General features: G+C 36.3%; 1 protein-coding gene across 3 annotated transcripts in view; it reads left to right on the top strand.

Moving 5' to 3' along the window:
• Positions 1–22791, top strand: part of LOC127455179 (coiled-coil domain-containing protein 9B-like) — a 35198-nt gene extending 12407 nt beyond the window's left edge. The window contains exons 6-14 of one of the 3 annotated variants that reach the window (XR_007899643.1): positions 5987–6171; positions 9344–9393; positions 10139–10210; positions 12401–12482; positions 12712–12745; positions 12827–13490; positions 18858–18940; positions 20147–21662; positions 21804–22791. Coding sequence is in view for 2 of the 3 variants with exons in the window: in XM_051722842.1 (XP_051578802.1) it covers positions 5987–6171; positions 9344–9393; positions 10139–10210; positions 12401–12482; positions 12712–12745; positions 12827–13490; positions 18858–18940; positions 20147–20173 (1197 nt within the window). In the remaining variant the exon portion in view is untranslated. Of the gene's footprint in view, positions 1–5986; positions 6172–9343; positions 9394–10138; positions 10211–12400; positions 12483–12711; positions 12746–12826; positions 13491–18857; positions 18941–20146 lie in introns of all 3 variants that reach the window. The other 2 variants (XM_051722842.1, XM_051722843.1) reach the window with 2 other exon arrangements.
• The last annotated feature ends 1634 nt before the right edge of the window (positions 22792–24425 follow it).

Here is a 24425-nt window from a genome sequence, read left to right on the forward strand (position 1 = left end):
TTTTGAGCTGGAAAGAAAACTGATCTTTTCTATGTGGATTGTGCACCGGTGTGACTATGCAAAGGTACTCAGAAGGCTGCTTTCTTAAATATTTTTATCAAAGAATATTTGACATTTATTATTATACACTGAGAAAATAAAGAATAAAAATACAATAAATAGCTAAATAAACATCAGTACTGTATGTTTAGTATCAGTCAACGGCTGACTATTTAAATAAAGAATACATTCAAATAAAATAAATAGCTTAATAAACATCAGTACTGTTTAGTATCAGTCAAATGCTGACTATTTTAATACTGCCAATCAATTAGGGGCAGGTTGAAAAACAAGAAGCATTTACACCTGCCGAGTCAAGAGATAAACAGAGGCAGCGGTGTTACACCGTATTCAGCTATACAAGTTCAGGGGAAACATTCAACGGTGGGAAACCAGACATTTAAATATTACATTTTGTAAATGCAATGACTGGAATTGTTCGGCAGAAGGGGGTACCAAACTGTGAACCCTGAACAAAACAGTTTGGTGAATACATGTTTACACATTAGCTTCCACTCAGCTGACAAGGTATGAAAGTAGCTACGTGGTTAGCTAGTTAGCTATAAGCTCATTGGCATGGAGAGTAAAAGATGGGCGTTGTTTATTTACTTTCCAGCATTGCGTCTCACCAACTAGGTAACAGCATAGCGTGAAATCAACACTCAATAGATCCAATCCACCACCACACCGTTGTCTGCTGAGCTGCAAAAAGATACTCTGATGTTTACCTTTCAGTCTGCTACGTTACTGACTGCACTGACAAACTAACAGCAAACAGATGTGATAAACACGAGTGACATGATTGTCAGGGACAGGGTTAACATTTATGTTAGATATATTGAAAAGGGAAAATGATGAGGTCATTGTTAATTAACTTTCCAGTATGTATTTCACAAACTAGTTAGCAACTTACTGAGAAGGCGCCGCTTAACTCCGCACTTTCAGCAGAACCACCGTCAGCTCAGTTCTGTAAACAATAAAGTCGGAGCGCGCTCTGCTGGACAAACAATGCTATGACACCAATTCTAAATCACCCCAAGCATTGTTTTCTGCATTATATGTTCTGAAAAAAAAGTTTCATATCTGCGCATATTGGAAAACATATACGCTGATACATCTGTGAAAGGCTAATATACCGATAAATCGGTCGGGCAATAATAAATACATTAATAGGCTACATACAAACTGTATCTATAGTTACTGTAGCAAACAATGTGTTATTGTTTAATAAGTTCATATATAAGCAGTTTGATAATGTTTTTTCATCCTTAGTAAACAACTTACTAAGTTGGCCATGACACAACCATCTCAACTTGTCAGAGTAATGGATCATTAATAAATTATTAATAAGACATTTATAATTGTCACTTCAAAGCAGTTAGTTGGTGCTTTATTACAACCTTTAAGCATTACTTGCTTTAATATTAAGTGTTTATAAAACAGTTATAAACACATTAAGCGTTAATATGTCAAGTTTATTGTATATGTAAATGTGTAGATTACGGATTTATGCCTTTATGTTTTCATAAACACTTATTTACCACTGATTTGCATAAACTGAAATATATTAGTTAGGCATGGTTAACAAGTTGTTTACTTATCAAACTGCTTATATATTAGCTTATTAAATAACAATACATTGTTTGCAACAGAAAATATAAATGAATTACATACTATGTGTATATACTCTAATAATGTATTAACAATGATTTATAAATACTGAATTAACTATAAACGCATGCTTTATAAATACTTTATACTGTGTAGTTATTATAAAGTGTTACCAATATTGTTTGCAACTTGATTGATTCATAAAGATGTCCAAATGCTGTTGAATTATTTATTACTTGTGTTTGCTATTGCTCATACTTACAGTTTGTGATTTAAAGAAACTCTGAACACTAAGTATTAGGGTACTGAAGTACATAAGTTTAGAGTTATATTCGTGAGTTTTGTCTCCTACTAGATTAATTCTCGTTGATGTGTGGGAATTTCAGGGCGTAGACAGACGTGATGAAGTTCTTTCACGCCCAGCGGGGTTGAACCGTCTCCATGGCAGCTGCTCTTGTCCACTTATGTCTGAAAGCCATGACAAGCCGAAGTCCACATAATACACCCCATTGTCTGGCAGACATGACGAGCCGAGTCTCTTTATTGAGAGCGCTTTAATGTGATTTAAATATGCACTAATTCTTACATGATGACAGAGAATGTAAAGACTGTAGTGGATTTTGAAGGCATTTGTTAACAGTGGCGTCCTACAACTATGTTTACATTTACAGGAAATAAGAGTACTTAAGTATTTTAGGTTTTAGTCTTTGGGGCAAACCAAATGCAAACGCCATCTTTGCAGTGTAAAGATTATTATAGATGATTAGATGTAGATATAGATAGATGTTTGATATTATTATACTGCATTAATTAATTTATCATTTCTCAGTTGACCCTAGTCGATTTTTAATGGGATTACATGCAATTCCCAGGGAAATTAAGGCTTTTAGAATGTGATAATGATTTTCCATTAGAATCATTTGAAGAATTATTTCTTGCATTAGGTTGCATGGCAAGGATTTTTCAAGTTATGGTTTTAATGTATATTTTTTTACGTTCTCTTGTGCAAACGAAGGATATTTTTGCTGTTACAGTTAATTAGAACGCTCCGTTTAAAAAACAGTTTGATTGGAGCAAAATATGGATGATACCTCACAAGTATTGCATTACGAATAAAGTGAAGGTTAAGACACTTGTTATAGCATTTTTTTTTTTTTTAAATGCCCCTGAAACTGTCCTAAAGAGTCCTAAAGTACAAGCCTTTTGGAGAGAGCTAAAAAAATAAAAATATCTCCAAAAAGAAGCAAAGATTGTAATTTATTTTAAAGAAATGTATATAAAGTTAAAGTGTATTTCAATGGATAATGATAAAAATGTTGCACTTATATGCGATTAAATCATTATTATGACTCTTTATTATATACAAAGTTAAATGAACTGAAAAAAATATCTGTATTTAAAATTTTTACATTGAAATTAAAACTATTTAAACGATATCTAAACGTAAAAATCTGAAAGCAATACGAACTATCCTACTGTTTACTATGTACAATATTTTTCTATAATGTAATTTGAGCTGCTTCACTTTCATATAGTTTTTTGTTATTTTATAACTCTCTCTCTCTCTCTCTCTCTCTCTCTCTCTTTTTATATATATATATATATATATATATATATATATATATATGTATATTTACTCCCCTTTTCTCCCCAATTTGTTATGCCCAATTCCCAATGCGCTCCAAGTCCTCGTGGTGGCGAAGTGACTCGCCTCAATCCGGGTGGTGGAGGACGGATCTCAGTTGCCTCCGCGTCTGAGACCGTCAATCCGCGCATCTTATCACGTGGCTTTTTGAGCGCGTTACCGCGGAGACATAGCGCATGTGGAGGCTTCACGCTATTCTCCGCGGCATCCACGCACGACTCACCATGCGCCCCACTGAGAGCAAGAACCACAATATAGCGACCACGAGGAGGTTACCCCATGTGACTCTACCCTCCCTAGCAACCGGGCCAATTTGGTTGCTTAGGAGACCTGGCTGGAGTCACTCAGCACACCCTGGATTCGAACTAGCGACTCCAGGGGTGGTAGTCAGCGTCAATACTCGCCGAGCTACCCAGACCCCATTATAACAATATTTTTAAAATTGTTAAATGTACTATTGTTTGTACAATTTCAATTGTTCTTAATAATAATAATAATAATAAAACAGCATCCCAAAAACGCAGCACTTATGACTTGAGGCACTGAACACTATTGAGACGCTTTAAAAGCATCTGACGCGTGAGTACATAGACCAACAATTAAAAGATGGAGCAGAGGGAAGTAGGGCAATAATAGGGTTATGTTCAATGATATGAAAATAAAACAAGCAATATTTTTGACTTAAGCACATTTTTGTATTGTCTAACTGCTTGTATTGAATTTGAATAATTTGAATTATAATATTATTAGGCCAATATAGTATATTTTTAATTATTATTATTTTAATTTTTTTGCCATGTACTGAACGGAAAGGGAGTTTTAAAGAGTGTTTCCTGTCATATTTTCTGGTGTGTCATTGCTGCAGTGCCCAGAAGGTTGTTTGTTAGATAACAGATGTGTTTCTCATGGATAACAGACAGATGTGTAGTGTGTGTGTGTGTGTGTGGGAGTCTAACATATTCTCCTGTATATACTGTACATGGAATGATTTTTCCATGATGCTTTAGTATTTTGAGTCCTCTGCTCTGACTAATCACTGCAGGATGACGTCAAATATGATTCCAGGAGAATGACATCATGACGCAGGCATAAACAGTGTGAGTTATTGTATGATGTCATCGTTTCCTTTCAACTAGAGCTCAGATTCTGTCGAAAGCGTTTGTCAAGTTACTCTGGCCACAGTCTTGCAGGACAGCACTCCAAACACAACAAGAGACAGAGAAATGGAAAAGATAAAAGGGGAAAGGCTGTCGCTGTTGGCACTTTTACTGCTGTAAACTCTAAATTGACCTTGATTTACCCCCCCCTCTCTCTCTCTCTCTCTCTCTCTCTCTCTCTCTCTCTCTCTCTCTCTCTCTCTCTCTCTGAGTTCATTGTTTGCGATCATAATGAGCCGCATGATTTAATCTAATCTAACATTTGGCTGCTCCTGGTTGTGAATAGGTTTATTATGCAGCGGATGCGAGTGCTGAGGCGGCATGCCAGTTTGGTGGCAAAATGAGACACTTTTGTGTTGGTGTGTGTGTGTGTGTGTATACTGTCACTTTTACCTTTTTCATTGCGATGTTTTTCAGAAACGGGCTGAAAGTAATATAAATATCTTCCCTGGTGAATTCAAAGGTTTCTACTGAAAAATGTAATTCCTAATTAATATTAAAATATGTTAAAGATTTGCTTTTGAACTCCTCTGAAAGAAAATCTTGATAATCTACAATGGCAGATGACGTCATTAAGCAGATGTACTTCTAATGTTTACCCACATGAGGGCAGTAGAACTCTGCAAACTTTACTGTTTACTTTCAATATACCCCTTTATTGAATTTTTTTCAAGACTTCAACAAATATTTTATAAATGTATTTGTTGATTTTTAGGGGTTCAAGCACAAAGTGCTGAAACCCTATTGTTTTTGTCAGGATTTTTATTATTATTATTATTATTATTCTGCCCTAAAACTGATTGTGCAGACCGTACTGTAAGGCCTAGAGATATGAAACTTGGTGGGATGGAAGTACTCCAGCTGACTACACATGGGCTTTGACTTGTCCCGATCGGCCAATGGGGGGGCGCTACAGTGAACAAAAGAAGAAAATCACACATTTGGGCCACAACTCTTCTTTTGCCTTTTGTTCAATCAGAACCAAACCACTGCAGAAAGATTCTCGAGATTCCCATTATCATTAATGTTCAAAAATGTTTAAAATTTTGATTGAACGACGTGACGGCACGCCAAAATGTAAGAAGTGGGCTATGCCAATTTTACTTAAAGACTATAACTCTTTAACGGAATGAGATATTTTCACCAAATTTGTAACACTTATGTATGGGGTCATTCTGAGGGCACATAAAAAAATTCATGCATCGGCCACTTGGTGGCGCTTTAACAATGACACGCCTAAAAATAGCTCTAACTATGGAACCGTTGGTCCGATCAACTTTAAATTTTGCATGCAGTGTCTTTGTCCAAGGCACCATCAAGGTCTATGAGGACAGATGCATATCTTGAAAATCATGACCACCAGCAACCAATCAACTTTCAGCAGCTATTAGACATGATTAATAGATCTGAACAAAACATGGTGGGCCTATTTGACTCTTGGCCCAAAAGGTCTGTGCAAAATTTGCTGTGTTTCACACAGACACATTATTACTATCAAATTACTCAATGCTCAAATTATCTTCCTGTCTTGTAGGCAACCGAGGGGTCTGATCTACTAAATTTCGGTGACTCTAACCTCCTTTCGTCCAGAGAAGAGCAGCTGGAGTACCTGCGATGGAAGAAAGAACGCGAGGAGATCGACAGAGAGCGAGTCGCCCGACACAAAAACGCCAAAGGCCAGTGGAGAAGAGCCTGGGACCTGGACAAGACCGATCTGATGTAAGCCAGAAGCATGCGCTTGTAATGCATGCCTGATTTCTGTTCTGACACACGTGTGCCCTGATTTACTTTGGCTTTGTTGGTGTTGTTGTGAATGTTCTCTTTGCATGTTTAATAATCTCTTATATAAATCACAGATGTTTGAATATCAAGAGTCGTTCTTGTCTGTCTTTTGCTGCCTAGACTAACTGACACCATCAGAGTTTTTCATAACTGAAGTCTTTATTTCTTCTTTTTCCCCTTTTTATTACATAATTGACCTTCTGTGCTCAAGTTTAACATCATCATGAAATCTAAATTTACCAGGAACGTGTATTACTTTCTTTTAAAGGTAAACAATATATATTGGTTTTATCGATTAATCGTTGCTGATAGTCGCTTTTTGGAACTATCGGTTATCAGCAAAAATTCATGCCGATAGTTGCTGATAGTTTTTTATATTCCTCCACGTTTCTCTTTCGCCTTTAGTGGTGACCGATATATTGGTTTTATCGATTAATCGTTGCTGATAGTTGCTTTTTGGAACTATCCAAAAATTCATGCCGATAGTTGCTGATAGTTTTTTATATTCCTCCATGTTTCTCTTTCGCCTTTAGAGGTGACCGATATATTGGTTTTATCGATTAATCGTTGCTGATAGTTGCTTTTTGGAACTATCGGCAAAAATTCATGCCGATAGTTGCTGATAGTTTTTTATATTCCTCCATGTTTCTCTTTCGCCTTTAGAGGTGACCGATATATTGGTTTTATCGAATTATCGGTGCAGATAGTCGCTTTTTGGAACTATCCAAAAATTCATGCCGATAGTTGCAGATAGTTTTTATATTCCTCCACGTTTCTCTTTCGCCTTTAGCGGTGACCGATATATTGGTTTTATCGATTAATCGTTGCTGATAGTTGCTTTTTGGAACTATCCAAAAATTCATGCTGATAGTTGCTTTTTATAACTATCGGTTATCAGTAAAAATTCATGCCGATAGTTGCTGATAGTTTTTTTATATTCCTCCACGTTTCTCTTTCGCCTTTAGAGGTGACCGATATATTGGTTTTATCGATTAATCGGTGCAGATAGTCGCTTTTTGGAACTATCGGTTATCAGTAAAAATTCATGCCGATAGTTGCTGATAGTTTTTTATATTCCTCCATGTTTCTCTTTCGCCTTTAGAGGTGACCGATATATTGGTTTTATCGATTAATAGTTGCTTTTTGGAACTATCGGTTATCTGCAAAAATTCATGCCGATAGTTTATTGTTTTTTATTTATTTTTTTATTCCGTGTTTCTCTCTGGCCTCTAGAGGTGAAATAAAATCAATCACTGACAGACAATATTCATCCAAATTTTTATTCTCACTTTAATGCAAATTTGGATAATTTGGATAAAATTAGATAACTCAAGTGTCGTAATTTGAAGTGTTTTTCGGGCTTGTTCATATTTCCACATTATGCTTACAATCTTCAATTTTGGTTTCAAATAAAAAGCGTCTGCGATTTTATTAATCTTGGACTCTTGTAGCTTCTAAGTATGTGGTCGACCTCTGTTCATAAGAAGGCTAAGAATTTTTTTTAACATTCTGTTAATCGATTTTAAAAACTATCGGCCGATTAATCGGTTATCGGCTTTTTCCACCACCTTAGTTATCAGTATCGGCAAAACCCACTATCGGTTGACCTCTGCTTCCTTAATACAAGTTCCTGGTCCTGTTTTTTTCACAGACTAAATATGTTTGTCTTAATCACTCATCAAAACGTAATAACTAATTTTCCTTTTTACGTTAATAAAATGGGTTGTCAGTGTTGACCTTTTGACCTTTTAGCTGAAGAACACATCAGTGGTCAGGACTATAATGAATCTATTAAAGGTCCTTGTTTACATTCAGATGACTATAAAACCACTGTAGATGTCAAACTGCTAAAAGCGTCTTTGCCAAATTGTGCATCATCTCATATTATCAGACAAGAAGTGAAGTGTTTGTTTTCTCAGTGAAATTTAGCTATTGCATGAAGTTGCCACTAGCTCAAACTATGATTTATTTTATTTAGCAGAACGAATACAGGAAGACCTTGAATTTGAGAGGGACAGATGTTATAAATAACAGCAAAATTATTTAGAAATTCCTACATTGCCATTAATAACAGCCCTTATCTTGGTTGAAAGTTTTACTTTAGCTTGTAGAATAGTCGGTGCTTCTAAATGGTTTGAGAGGAGGTATTTATGGTTCATTCATTACTTCATTAACTGTGCTCGTGATACATGAATTACTCGGATATACATCATTGAACAGAATTAGAATTAAAGGTCATTTTAAAAACATGAGTAACTGTTGTCATGTGGCTGAAATTCAGTATTACTAAAAGCAGATTTATTTTGTTTCAGTTTGTGCTTAGTAAAAATTGTATCATGTGTTCAAATGACTGGAAAAGATCATGTGTGTTTTCTGATAAATAATGAAAATCATTTCAATATGAGGTTGAATGCTTATGCTTAATTACTTGAATCAAGAATAATATTCTTAAAGGAATATTCTGGGTTCAATATAACATAAGCTCAAAGTCCAAACGATAACAAGTGTCTGTGAGTCTTCAACGTTCGAGATGCTTAAAAGAGTTTCTTCTGGAATAAATAAGCCTCCCCTGTGAGCAGTATTGACTGGATGGGACAGGAGGTTATTTTTAGGGTCGTTTGAATGCCTTGCCTTATTTGGGAGGGTTTGTGAACACTCGAGTTTGTCCCAGGCAGCAGGACGATTCAGAACTAAAACGTTCAAGAGGAGAAAACACTCCATATAAGAATGATTTGTTCATTATTGATGTGCTGTTTGACTTCTACTGTAAAATATTCCTACAGTATTTAATCTGGACAGATAAATGCATGATCGGAGTGTCACAACATAATCCTGAGTTTCAAAATGTATTTAGTCACTAAGCTTATAAAGGGACACCAAAGCACCTTAAAAGTATCAGAAAAGAAACCTATGATGTACAGCTACCAACCAATAGACCAGCATCAACCAGCCTGTTTTTTAATTTTTTATCTACTAATTATCTGCTAACACAGAGAGCTGGTTTTGCGTGTCTTGATCACTGGATTCATGTGTTGTGCATCTGGTCTGTGATTATGATTCTGTGTTCATGTGTGGCTGGTGTGTGTTTTTCAACACACTGTATCTGTAGGTTTTCTGAAAAAGCACATGGAGGAACAGACAGAGAAACACACAACAGAGGTGAGCAAATGATTTAAAAAATATATTATTAGACTTAAAAGCCAACAGAGTATGGATGTTAAGTTATTGTTATTATTATTATTTTAATGTGCTGCTTTCTACGGAAGCCCTGAAACACACTGTGAAAAAATAATTCACACGGTGAATTTTATTTTTTTTTTTTTAGGCATCTAAAAAAAAAAAATTTTTTTTTTTTTTTTTTTTTTTAAAGAGAGAATTTTGTTTTTTGTTTTAGATGCCTAAAAAAAAAAAAAAAGTTTTTCTCTCTAACATTTTTTTTTCTCTCAAATATTTTTATTTTACAAATTTTTTTTTGCTCTGTAATTTTTTTTTTTTTCCCCTAGTTTTTTTTTTTCTTAATTTTTTTTCTCAAGAGGCAACATATGATAATTTTTTTTTTTTTTTTGCTTGCTAGCTAACAATTGCATGCAGCACCAACTTTGGCCACCAACATTTTTGAGAGGGAAAAAAAAAAGTTTGAGAAAAAAAAAATGTAGAGAGAGAGAATTATTATTATTATTATTATTATTATTATTATTATTATTATTTAAACTATTTTAGATAGAAAAAAATCTTTGTAGGACATTGCTCAGGAAGGCACTAAGATGCCTAAAAAAATATATTTTTACAGTGCAGTTCAGGGGTTACGTCGCTTTCTTTTTTTTTAATATTAAACACAGATTTTCAGCTGCATATGTAGAAATTTCACAGCGGCTTATGAGAGTTAATTATGTTTGTTTATCAGGAATTAAAAATGCCAGAAGAGGAAATATGAGCTCCGAAGAATCCAGACCAATGGCAGACAGGGGGCGGGGCGGTAGGAGTGTTCGGCAAACCTGTTTAAAAACAGTCAATTGTTTTTGCAATTGTATTTAGCGCTAAAAATTACATACTTCAGCTTTAAGTGCCACTTAGTACGCGAGTAGCATATTCACACTACCTACAAAAGAATATGGACTATACATTAAAGTATAATAGTTAGATGCACAAAGCTGTTAAAAAATAGAATGAATATATATATATTATATAACATTTCGAGTTTCTATGCATGTTTTTTTTCACGTGAGGGTTTGAGAGCCACTGACATTTACTACTTGCTTCACATTTTGTTAGATTGCCCTTTTAACACCACACTAAATGCGGTGATTTTCACTCTAGTATTCATTGTCTGGTTTTCGCGAAAGTGTGCCGCGAGACATCACAGAAGCTCGCTCCAGTTGTGTAATTCTGGAGTGCGCGCTTCAACCAGGCTTTCCTCGCAATCAGCGCTCCAGAGACAGGATAGTGCAGAGCTGATCTCTTGATATCTTGGCGGCTTCCCTTGATGATCACAAGGCTTACCTTGATATCATGGTGCAGACTTCTAAGCTAAGACCCATTTGAATTCTGAAAATGTCTAGTTTAAAGCGCTATCGAGGAGGTCAAACAGCTGGACAGCCCCGACATTATATTCAGCACTGATGAGGAACACTCTTCAAAAATAGTTTTTTTTTTTAAAGAGCACCTATTATAGTTTTTAAACATGCCTAATTTTGTTTTAAAGGTGTCATACAATAGATTTACATGCATCCAAGGTCAAAAAACACTTTAATTTGCTCATAATTTAAATTGCAGAATTACCTTTTTTTCCCAGTGTCAAAAGCGACTCAATGATCCATTCTAAAGGATTCATTCTAAACTCCTCCTTTCAGAGAGCATACTCTGCTCTGATTGGTCAGATGTCCCAGTCTGTTGTGATTGGTCTGCCGCTTAGTGTAGTGTTTGAGGGCGGGTCAAAGCTGTTCACGAGCAGCCAATGAAAACCAGAGGCGGGTTTTTGTTACCAAATTACGTAGGTTAGTACAGGAAGTAAGTCTGGAATTACTAACGACTCGTTTCAGGTGTTCAGAATCGGTTCTTTCTTTTGGGAGTCAATAACTACATTTGTCGTGCACTTTGATTTTTGAAACTTTGCAGACTTTTTTACATTCACAAACAGCTATATAACACACTACATGAAAGGTAATATTTGAAAAACCATAATAGGTGCTCTTTAAATACACATCATCACCTTTGCTTACATTTATCATGATTTTACAGTAACAATAACTATTGTATTTTGACCAATTTTATAGTTTTAAATAATTTATTATACATTTTTAAAACAAATGTGGCAGGTGTTAAAAATAAAAATATATGCAATATAATATATGCAATTTATCATATATTAAGACATCATATTTATTGGTGGAATACATGGAATTTTTACGTTTTTAAAAAGCTGAAGTGTGACAAATTATGAAAGGCTAATGATGAAGTGCAATTTGTAAAAAAAAAGTTAGAAGGTCCCCTGTATAATTTACAGCATTAGCTGATAAATAATTTATTTTATATGTCAGCAAAATGGACATTGTAACTGAAATATTCCCATATGAATCAATATTGTATCGAATCGGAGTCAAACCCAGCCCTAATTTTATTTTAGTGATGTTGGGAACGTCAAATAAATTATTTGTGTTTACTATTAGGTCTTGGGTGCAACATACTGTACATTCATGTATTTTTTTTAAATAGTTTATTAATTTATACTACATTAGTATTGCTTATTTGGAGCTGGAAGCGTTAACAATTCTGTAAAATATTAAAACAAAACATGAAATACTTTGTATTCTTTATGTGCAAGATGGAGCATGTGTATATCTATTGTGTTCAATTTTAAAAATAGAAATTCATGTTGCATTTTATATAGAAGTCCTCACTGCCGTGGTTCAAGCTCAGTTTCGTGAGAAATACCCGACTTTAGGCAATTAAGATTATAAATGTTATATCTAAGATTAGCTCATACATCAAAAATTGATACTGTGAAAATCACTTCTTTAATTTTGAGTCTTGAGGTGTTACACAGGAAATGTGTGATTTAGGGTTTGTACTAAGATCTGATGGATATTATTCAGGATTACATCATAAACATAATAACAATATCGCATTCTGTATTATCCTTTATTTGTTTATGGTTTTTATCATCAAGCGCGGGACAGGAAGGGTAAGAGTGTTCCAGGGATGGGCAGTAAAGCGAAGGGTAAAGACCGCCTGACGGGTCGAGCCACAAGGTGAGATGATTCATCATATTCATTAATGGCAAATTGACATGCATTGTTTCCGGAATCATTTCACATTCTGACACAATTCCACCTCAGATCCATTATGTCTTCATTACTGATGGGAAATGCTTTCGGTTATGTGCATTTCCACAATAATGTCTGCATTAATATGGATTTGTATATATGTATATAAGCATTTACTATATACAGTACATATTTTATCCTTTTTGCTTCATAGATGTGATGCTAAAGAACAGGAAGAGCAATTACAGGTTGGACTTGTACAAGATCTTTCAGTTTTGAGGTGCTCACTTATGATCTTTTCTTAATCATTTGTTTGTCATTACTGCTAGGTTTATCTAGAGAGCAGTCTTCAAGAGTTCCTGGAGGAACTAGATACTCTTTGTGGTCCTGAGGTGGAAAACATCAACTCAGACACTGAAAACCAAGACGATGTTCAGAACACAAAGCTCCGTGCATCTGAAGAGTCCTTCAAAACGCAGGAAACCATTAGTGTTGTGACCTCTGACTGGTCAGAAGACAAGAATGGACATATTTCCACTGAAACGTCTCATTCAGAGACGTCCTGTCTTAGGGCCTTAGGGAAAAGGGTACGATTTTCAGAAGAACTCATTGACGGAGCTAAAGAGAACATCTCCAACTGTGTTACTATAGAAACCAAGACCAGTGTGCGAAAAACACACGCTTGGGGTACGAGCGGCTCCACGGGGGGAAATGACAAACAAATGTCAACACAAAATGAGGATGATAGTGAATGTGTCCAGACAGCGGAGATGAATGTTGAAGGTACCGAGGTGAAGCGAATCAATCCAGAACAGGAAGTCTGTGAGAAGAAACTTCCAGAAATACATAATGTAACTAAAGCGCCTGGAAATGAAGCCAGTGAAGCGTCTTGTCCCAGATCCGGTTCAGAAGATGGACATGGTTGTATTTCAGTAAAATCGGGTCAGAACCAGCCTGTAGAAAACACCAAGAACTGCTCTTCAAGAGGAAACGGTAAGAACATATGATAATCTAAACTGACTCGTTGTTCATATGACAATGTTGAAGATAGTCCTATGCATTACACGTTTCATTGTAATCAAAGGAATTTCATTAAAAGATACAAATAAATGGAGTGAAACATGTTAGCACAGTTTGTTTGTTTTTAATTTTTAATATACTGTATAGGTACAGGAGAACCAATTATTGGATTGCATTTGCATGGATTGCCTCTGTGTAAAAACGGCTTTTGCAAAAATTGCATTAAATTATTCTCTGATTATCTGCTCTGTTAAAATCTGAAATGATCTCATACATTGGCAACAGACTCCAGAGGGCAGTAAATGCAATCAAAATTGCATTCAATTCCAAGTATTTAAGTGGTGGTGGCGTAGTGGGCTAAAGCACATATCTGGTAAGCAGAAGGTTGCTGGTTCAATCCCCACAGCCACCACCATTGTGTCCTTGAGCAAGGCACTTAACTCCAGATTGTCCCTGTTATAAGTGCACTGTAAGTCGCCAAATATGCAAATGAATCTGAACCGTATAAATACTGAACTGTATAAATAATGTCATAATTAACATGGCTCATCCAATCATAACTTAGAGCCAAAACTAGGGGTGGGTGATATGACCAAAATCTTATATCATGATATGAATCGTTTTGTATCACATTAGCAATATATGATATAGTACATTATTTCTGGAAAATCAATAAAAAATGTTTTTTATTAATTAACCGTATTGTAATGCCTATTTTGGATAATCCAGTCAGTGGATTAAATACGTTTAAATCATTTTCTCTTTGTTTGGAACTAGACAAACATAAAAACTCGGTTTTACAAAATGCTAAATTTCACATTATGCCACATTTCAGTGGCGGCTGTTGGTTTTCAAAAGAGGGGAAGCACAGATGAAATGGTCCATTTTTTTTTTTGCATGAAATGGTCCATTTTGATTTGATTGATTTCTCCAAAATTAAGTTAACAACATTAGCAGTGTCTGCCATTTCAACTAGTGAACTTACTGGGGGCCTGGGTAGCTCAGTGGTAAAAGACGCTGTCTACCACCCCTGGAGTTCGCTAGTTTGAATCTCAGGGTGTGCTGAGTGACTCCAGCCAGGTCTCCTAAGCAACCAAATTGGCCCGGTTGCTAGGGAGGGTAGAGTCACATGGGGTGGTCGCTATAAAGTGGTTCGTTCTCAGTGGGGCACGTGGTGAGTTGAGCGTGGATGCCATGGTGGATGGCGTGAAGCCTCAACACACGCTATGGAGGGTAACCCTAACGCCGTTTTTTTTTTTATATGGTTCAGCCCATTTGAGAAGCTGGGGTTCTAGGCAGGATGGAAATGCATTGATTGAAAGCCCACTGTCCAATCAACAGTCATATCATTTACTTTATGCAAATAGCGCTCATGAAGCTCCCATAGACCCCCAGAGATGCATGGCATCCGGGCGGGACCCAAAATAATAATAATAATTCCTTACATTTATATAGCTCTTTTCTATGCACTCAACACGCTTTACATAGTATAGGGGGGCTCTCCTTAACCACCACCAGTGTGCAGCATCCACCTGGATGATGCGAAAGCAGCCATAGTGCGCCAGTACACTCGCCACACACCAGCTATTGGTGGAGAGGAGAGAGTAGAGTGATACAGCCAATTAATGGATGGGGATTATTAGGAGGCCATGATTGAGAAGGGCCTAAGGGGGCCAGGACACCAGGGTTACACCCCTACTCTTTTCGAGAAGTGTCCTGGGGGTTTTAATGACCACAGACAGTCAGGACCTCAGTTTAACATCTCATCCGAAAGACGGTGCCTTTTTACAGTATAGTGTCCCCATCACTATACTGGGGCATTAGGACCCACACAGACCACAGGGTGAGCACCCCCTGCTGGCCTCACTAACACCTCTTCCAGCAGCAACCTTGTTTTCCCCAGGAGGTCTCCCATACAGGTACTGACCATGCTCTACCCTGCTTAGCTATAGTGGGCAACCGGGCAAGAACTGCAGGGTGATATGGCTGCTGGATCACAAAATGATGCGTTTAGAGCCTCTTGTCCAATGAACATTGATCTTTTCCTCCACTGAACTCAATAGGACATGTCTCTGCTATAGACTCTCGTTGAAGCCCGGCTTCAATGGGGTTCTATGAGCTGTGCGTCCGCAAACTCCGACGGACATAATTACGCAGATAACATCAACAGAATGAACATCGCCAAAGTCTCGTATGCTGTTACACATTTTTGTTACCTTAAATAATGAGCTGGGACAATAATTAACTGAATTATAGAGAGGTTATATACAATTTGGTAAACATGTCATTGAGCAATTTTAACTACATTTTAAGGGAAGCTATGCTTCCTGATTTATATTTCTAAAAACAGTACATTTTGGAATTCTTGATCAGCTTCATCTCGTAGTAGTTCTACTGTTGAATGGACAATAGCTTGTCACAGTCCAAGATAAAAACTTTGATAGGGTGATCAGGATCTTGTAGCACCCTGAAGTGGTTTATTTTGCAATAATGACCAGCTGACTGTACATTATCCCGCTTATTACTCTGCTACTTACCAAATAAATGGACATGATTTCCATTGAAATTGTTATTATGTGAGAAGAGAGAGACCACGGAGTCTCCAGAAACAGCTGAATTCCACCTCCAGTTTGCGTCGGAGTTCTGCTGGTGTTTAATTTGCGAAAATGACCGTCTGACTGCTCATTATCCGGCTTATTACATGACTACTTACTAAATAAATCAATCGACATGAAGCTGAAATTATTTTATTAGCTGACTCGTAGAGATCATAGAGTGATAGAAGATGACCGGTCTGATATTACTGAATCCCAGGATTGTTATTAAGTGCAATTGATCTGGATACAGATTTGTAAAAACACATTTGCAATGACCAAAATACCAACTTACAATTGATTCAATATAAGACTTTTCATGGAACACAAATTACACAATAAAAGAAGCACAAAATGTGTCTTTTTAAGTCAGAACTCTCAATATCCCAGACACATTCTTCCACTCTTTATGGCATTTTTGGGTAGAGGACTGCAGGTAACTCAAAACTGTCCTCCGTCATGGATTACAGGATTCTTTCCCATTCTCTGTGTACTTGGAGATCAGCGATTGAACTCCCATCTGCTTATATTAGGCCTATTTATATTGCTCTAGCAATTACAAAGAAAACTGTTTTACAAAACAGGAAAACTGAGCAGTAATTATGTATCAGTAACTGGTTAAATTCACTAATAGCACAAATATCAATGGAAACAATAGTGCATTCAGAAAGTATTCAGTATTCATTTTTTTTCTTCACATTTTATGTTGCAGCCTTGTGCTTAAATGCTTTATTTTATTTTTTTATTCACATCAATCTACACTCCATACTCCATAATGACAAAGCAATAAACTGATTTCTGATAACTTTACAAATTTATTAAAAAGAAAAAAAACTGAAATATCACATCGACATAAACCAATCAGCCACAGCCACAACAATTAAACCACCTGCCTAATATTGTGTAGGTCCCCATGCCGCCAAAACAGCGCCAACCAGCATATTGATATTCTTCTCACCACAATTGTACAGAGTGGTTATCTGAGTTACCATAGACTTTGTCAGTTTGAGCCAGTCTGGCCATTCTCTGTTGTCTTGTTTTTGGCACCATTCTGAGTAAATTCTAGAGACTGTTGTGTGTGAAAATCCCAGAAATACTCAAACCAGCCAGTCTTGTGGCAGCAGTGCATACAATCATGCAGATACGGTTCAGGAGCTTCAGTTAACATGAACCATCAGAATGGGGAAAAAATTTGATTGGGACCATGGCATGATTGTTGGTGCCAGACGGGCTGGTTTGGGTCTGAATACTTATGTCAGTGTGATATTTCAGTTTTTTCTTTTTAATAAATTTGCAAAGTTATCAAAAGTCTGGTTTTTGCTTTGTCATTATGGGGTATGGAGTGTAGATTGATGTGAAAATAAAATAAAGCATTTAAGCATAAGGCTGCAACATAACAAAATGTGAAAAAAAATGAAGGGGTCTGAATACTTTATGAATGCACTGTAGCTGCTACATCAAAACGTTGCGCAAAAAATTTCTGGAAATATGATCCACGTTAATATCATTTTTCAACTCTCAAAATTCGCTTAATTTAATGCACTAGGCAGAGTTTTGCATTAGTTAAAATGTGCATTAAGGTGATGGAAACCGTTTATTCGCCAAACGATGACCTGTTTTTACCATTCATGTGCGTGTAATAAGTGTGCAATAGTTTGATGTGACTGGCCCGATGAAAGGTCCAACCTTGCACACAATCTTTCGAACATACGTAGCCCTTGACATTCGGAAGTGTTTAACTCACAGCTTGTTTGTTAAGTGGATCCTCAAAATCCACCAGAACAATTTTTTTTTTCTTCTGATTTTTCTCCCCAATTTGGAATGCCCAATTCCCAATGCACTCCAAGTCCTCGTGGTGGCGTAGAGACTCGCCTCAGTCCGGGTGGCGGAGGACGAATCTCAGTTGCCTCCGCATCGGAGACCGTGAATCCGCGCATCTTATCATGTGGCTTGTTGAGCGCGTTACCGCGGAGACGTAGCACATGTGGAGGCTTCACGCTATTCTCCGCGGCATCCACGCACAACTCACCATGCGCCCCACTGAGAGCGAGAACCACATTATAACGACCACGAGGAGGTTACCCCATGTGACTCTTCCCACCCTAGCAACCGGGCCAATTTGGTTGCTTAGGAGGCCTGACTGGAGTCACTCAGCACGCCCTATGACTCCAGGTGTGGTAGTCAGCATCTTTACTCACTGAACTACCCAGGCCCCACCAGAACAGTTTTAAGAGTAGGCGTTCCCAGGTATGTGGAGGCTGGTGGTATGGGCATCAAAGCCATTTCAGCCCTAATTATATCAGATATTACACTTAATCTGTGGCAGCATTTTATTTAAATGTGGTACAGCTGCTCCATCAAGACAAGGAGGCTCCCTCAAGATAATGCGCATGATATGGTAGATGGAAACGTGCAACGATTCGTATTTTCTTTAGTCAAATTTTTAGAAATGCGCTTAAAAAAAAAAAGGAAACCCAGCTATAGTCTCGTTTAATTATTTTTGAGTTTTAAATGTATTTTTGTGTCTTTTTACAGTTTGCAATGTGAAAATTTGTAAATAAAAAAAGAAGAGAGCTCGATTGACCAATCAGAATTGCGTATTCTAGAGAGCCGTGTAATAACATAATGTAACGTTTTAGAATTTGATGCAAGTCTCTTGCGGTCTGAGTCGGGATACACAGCAGGTATCTGTGGCTTTTTGATCTGTGTTTTTTCACTGAGGTAATGTGTGTGTTTTTCCTCACAGAAGATCTAATTGACTCCGGTCTGTCTGTCTTGAGTCTGGAGTCTAGAGACCCTCTTCCAGACCACAACACCAGCACTGATATGGTGAGTGTGTAACGGTGGTTTGAAGTGAGAGTGAGTCAGCTGCATTAAAGATCTCTCTCCTCTCTCCTCATTTCACTAGCAGAATGAAGTGTCCCACCTCACAGAGCTCATCGCCCACAAACTCCATTAGAGAGCTCAAGAGCTTCACAAACACCTTAAAGTGCCACTATACTAAATATCAGGCTGCATGTTCATCTTTTTAATGTAGAGTTCGGTTACATCTGTTTTAGAGTGTAGGAGCACAATCCTACATAATTTTTTGTCTTTTATGTGGTGAAAAATTCCACTTCAGTTGTTTAATCGGTCCCAGAATGCATTAAAATGGAAATGAACAAGAGAGCTGCTATACGTGAATTAGCTATATTATAGTGCGTAGTTCTCTTTAAGGCACGCTTATAAAAAAATAGAATTAAAATCAAGGCTGAAACCATGTCTTGAACACTGGGGGGGGACCAAACCATTTTGGGGGTGGGGGGTCATGGGTGTTGAGGTCACAAATATAATGGTCCTCTTTGGTACTTTAAAATAGTAAAATAGTGGGGCCTGGGTAGCTCAGCGAGTAAAGATGCTGGCTACCACCCCTGGAGTTCGCTAGTTTGAATCCCAGGGTGTGCTGAGTGACTCCAGCCAGGTCTCCTAAGCAACCAAATTGGCCCGGTTGCTAGGGAGGGTAGAGTCACATGGGGTAACCTCCTCGAGATCGCTATAATGTGGTTCGTTCTTGGTGGGGCGCGTGGTGAGTTGAGCGCGGATGCCGCGGTAGATGGCGTGAAGCCTCCACACGCGCTATGTCTCCGTGGCAACGCGCTCAACAAGCCACGTGATAAGATGCGCGGGTTGACGGTCTCAGACGCGGAGGCAGCTGGGATTTATCCTCCACCCAGATTGAGGCGAATCACTACGCCACCACGAGGACTTAAAAGTGCATAGGGAATTAGGCATTCCAAATTGGTAGAAAAAGGGGATAAATCCACAAAAAAACTAAACAAAATAACTTTAGTAACTTTTGGAATTTTGGTGTAATCTATGGTACATTTTTTAAGGATGGGCCTGAAAGAAGCCTCCGCCACTCCGCCCCCCGTACTGATGCTGAAACAATCAACATTGCCCCCCCCTTAACAGACAAGTGCCCCACCAAAATTGCACCCGAGTACCGCCACTGTTTAAATGTATTTAAAATCTCTCTCTCTCTTTTTCCCCATCTAGGCAAGAGAGAATGGGAAAGTTGTTTAGATGGAAACTGATGTCTGGAGCGAAACTTCATGCACTAAAACCAAAAATTGGACTCCATTTCAGAGGTGTTTCGTTTCTGGTGGAGCAAAGTCACTATTCTGACTTTTTAAACTACTGTATTTGAAGAATATTTTTAATATTGGAAAAGTTTGAACGTTGTGTAATTTATTGAAGGCTGAATGTTGACTGATGGTAAACACTGTATGTGAGATTTTATTTATTTTTTATTTTTTACGATTGTTTTCAGATTAGTTCATTAAGTTTTGTTAGGTTAGATAACGCACTGAGCTGCCCAACCCAAATTTCAGACACTTTTGTATCTTTGGTGGTTTGGCGGCACTTTAAAAGAGGACTGATCATTTTAAATAAAAGCACTGCAAAGCAACTTGAATGTGTAATTTTATGAAGTTTAATGCAGCAAACGAGTAGACACAGTGGCTTATATTAAATATATCTACTTTACGAGCGCACGTGTCAAGGGGTTTTGGAAGTTGTGTGGAATTTGGAAAGTTCACATGGATTGTTAATGTATGTTAATTAGCACTTTATTTTAAATGAATGTTACATTTGATCTGAAATGTTACCTGAAAAGCAGAACCATTTCTTTGATTGTATTATCAGATTACATCTTTTAATCTGATCTTTTGCAATGCAGAATCCTTTTAATATTTTTATTTTAAAAATTACTACAAAATGTTTACAACTTGAATCTGCACTTTTTATTTTATTTTATTTTTTTGCTAACAAATGGGCAAGTTTGAAGCAAGTTTTCTTGCCCCAGGTAGTTTACGAAGTAGATTTCATTACTAATTGTTATCGTTTGTTGTGACTATAATGTCATCGTACTCAGTATTTAAGAGTCTAAATGATTTGGACTTTTGGTCGTGTTACAGTTTGATGTAGAAAGATGAGACGACACTTAAAGGATTAATGTTTAAAGTGGCTAGAGTTTGATTTTTGTATTTTATGGTCACTTTCATTAAGCATTTTGTGTTCATTCAGCTTTTAAATGAAAATGAAATGTTCATATAAAAAAGAAAAATCAACATTAATAAAAAATGTTACCAGCCATATGATGTGATGCTTCAGCTTTTTCCATGGAACAAATTCATTTCTAACCTTTTGTAAGTTTAAAGGATTAGTTCATCCAAAAATGTAAATTCAGTCATTGTTCATTCACCCCTGTGTTGTTATAACCCTACATGACTTTCTTTTTCTGAACACAAAGGGAGAAATTGTAAAAAGAAAATTGTGTTCAGAAAGGCTGGGCATAGAAATGCATCAACTCTTGGACTACAAACTCTTCAGACATGTTTAGTAAGTTCTGTTCTCTGTTTTGTGTGCAGCTGTGTTGTGTTCTGTTGTCACTATCACTGTTTTTAGATAAAACGAGTTTTCGCTTGAACGCCCCAATGTCACGAGGGTTCTGCGTGAACTGCTGCTCTCTTGTCCTATCATGGACACACACAGGAGATCAATGAACGAGGAGGTCAGTGAACATTTACACTAAATAATACATTAGATTTCAGTTTGTTTCTCATCAAATCTTATCGTATGCTTTAATAACAATCATGAGTCTCATGGAATAATTTATTAGACTTCTGAATTATACTTTTGTGTTCTTTTGAAGCTTGAAGAGGTGGTCACCATAAACTGCCATTGTATGACATCACTGAGCTCAACATTTCTTCACAATTTCTCCCTTTGTGTTCAGAAAAAGAAAGTCAGTCATATAGAGTTATAACAACACAGGGGTGAGTAAACAATGACTGATTTTACATTTATAGGTGAACTAATCCTTTAACTTCATCTTCTTTTGAGAAATGTAGTTTTTAATAAACTAAAAGTACATATAAAACACCTTTTACTGTACACTAAAAAATATATCTTTGCCTATTTTTAAGATTTATGCATTTCAATTTCATAACAAAATGCCATCAAAATATTTAGGGTTATTTTGTTTTATTATAGATTACTTCATTTGATGGAAGTTTGCTATGAAATTTAAATGCATAAATGTTTATTTATTTATTAAGTTTATGCACTCTCACACTACAACTAAGATCGCTGCCTTTAGAAAGCAGTCATGATATTAGTATTGTATCAATTATATAAGAGGTAACATACATGCTACTATTTCAATTGACAGTTTCTCAATGTCAGATTTTAATTGAAGACTGTATATTCTCCTAAAAGTGATGTAGCTGAATGTATCAGCCTATATATAGGAATATCTTTTAGTTTGTTGAAACTGCATTTTTGTAAATTCCCTGTTGATAAGTTATTTTTGTCCATGTTTTGATTTAGTCACATGATGTTGAATCATTCCCAGTTTTACCATTTGAGGTTTTAAGGGGCCTGTTACTCATCCACTGTATGAACATTTTGTGCTGTACTGAATTCTACCACATCCTGTCACTTAAAGACGTCAAAATAAAGTCCATAGATAGATAGATAAACAAACATAGATTTCTGTTTAATTTTTTCTGTTTTTGTTTTGACCTCACCTGATCCCTTGAAGAGGGTGGAGCTTATCAAGCATTTACCAGTTAATTATTTTGATGTAATTCCATTTACTTGATTGATCTTTTTGAATTGTTGTAGTGTTCCTGGCTCAAAATGACAGACCCATTTAAATGGTTAATAAATCTCACATAATTCATATTATCACTAGATATTGCATTTGATCTTGATTTCTAGTAACTAGAACAGGTTTTGTACCTCTCAATAGGCCTAAATTACCTGAGCTAATGCAACATATTTTGTTAAAAAAAATAAAATAATAATAATTTTAAAAAAAAGCATTTTTTACTGTATTAAATACCATATATACAACTTTCTGTCCACTACTTTGTTTTAATGTTTAACCCAAAAAAATTTTTTTACCCTTGTAATTTGTAAAAAATGGCAGAAAGTCACACTTGTGGTGTTCCCGGTCAAAAATGACTGGCCTATTAACCCTATAACATCGTGTGTATCAAATATGATACACAACGTTTGATGGCTCCTGTTTCACTCTGTTCAAGCTGACGAGACAAACAACCTATGGTATGTAAGTTTCGCATGTTTATGGCACCATCTAGTGGTTATTTGAGGGAAAAAAAGTGGTTTCAACATTTATATCGATCTATTTAAGAAAAGTGACTCTTATGTTGGGATAAATGACAGCTTATTTTAATAAAGTTAAAGTGACAGTAATGATTATAATGTTACTGATATTTTAAAATGAGCATTTGCTGAATATAAGCAATGTGTGCTTGGTTAAAAATTTGAATATTATTTTATTGAAAAACCCTCTTGGAAATCCATGTATCAAATATGATACATAAATTTCTTTTTATCATTTGTCTAATGGTACTAAAAACTGTTTGTCAAAAATGTGAATTTTCTGACAGTTTTTTCATATGTCAGGCTTTACAGGGTTAAAATGTATATAAATGTCTTTTTGTTAACTCACTTTCTAGTAATTTGAACAGGTTTTTTTTTTTAACTTCTTTTTGGGAACGTATTTATAGTAGGCTTTATTGACCTGACCTCCCCCCATACTGAGTTAAAATAGCATTGATTATTTTGACTCTATCTATCTATCTATCTGTCTATCTATATATATATATATATATGTATGTAAGATTATGATATATTTTCTGCTATTTATCACACAATTGTTATTTTAATGTTATTTTGATATTTAAAGAAATTTGCTTTGACAGTTTTATTTACTCAAAAATGGCACATACCTGTAGTGTTACCAGTCAAACATGATGACATACAAGAAAGAACATCAGAAGCACACATGCACATACATATGTGCTCATGTAATGGTTTGAAAGGCTCCTGAACACTTTTTTTTTTTTTTAAGCCCCGCCCATTCATTTCCAGTGGTTGGTCATTTTTGACCGGGAACACAAGTGTAACAAAGTGAAATCAAACCAGTAAAACTTAAAGAAAATGGTCAAAAATGTTTTCAGATACCATATGTGAACAAAGTCAAGACATTTTATTCCAATTGGCTTAAGTAACAAAATATATATACATACACACATATATATATATATATAAGTCGTCCGGAACAAAACATTGTGCGAGTGATATTAAAACAATATCTTGTGTTGTTTTGAATGTGGTAACCTGCTTGCTGATCTCTGTGTGTCATGGAAGATCTTTTGGGATTAGTGTCTTATTATTTTAAAGGCGTCCCATTGGCCGGTTGCTGTGGAAATCTCTCCCTGTTCTCTTCCAACAGTGTGTTCTC

This window comes from Myxocyprinus asiaticus, chromosome 17 (genome assembly GCF_019703515.2).
Source record: "Myxocyprinus asiaticus isolate MX2 ecotype Aquarium Trade chromosome 17, UBuf_Myxa_2, whole genome shotgun sequence".
NCBI classification, from domain to species: Eukaryota; Metazoa; Chordata; class Actinopteri; order Cypriniformes; family Catostomidae; genus Myxocyprinus; species Myxocyprinus asiaticus.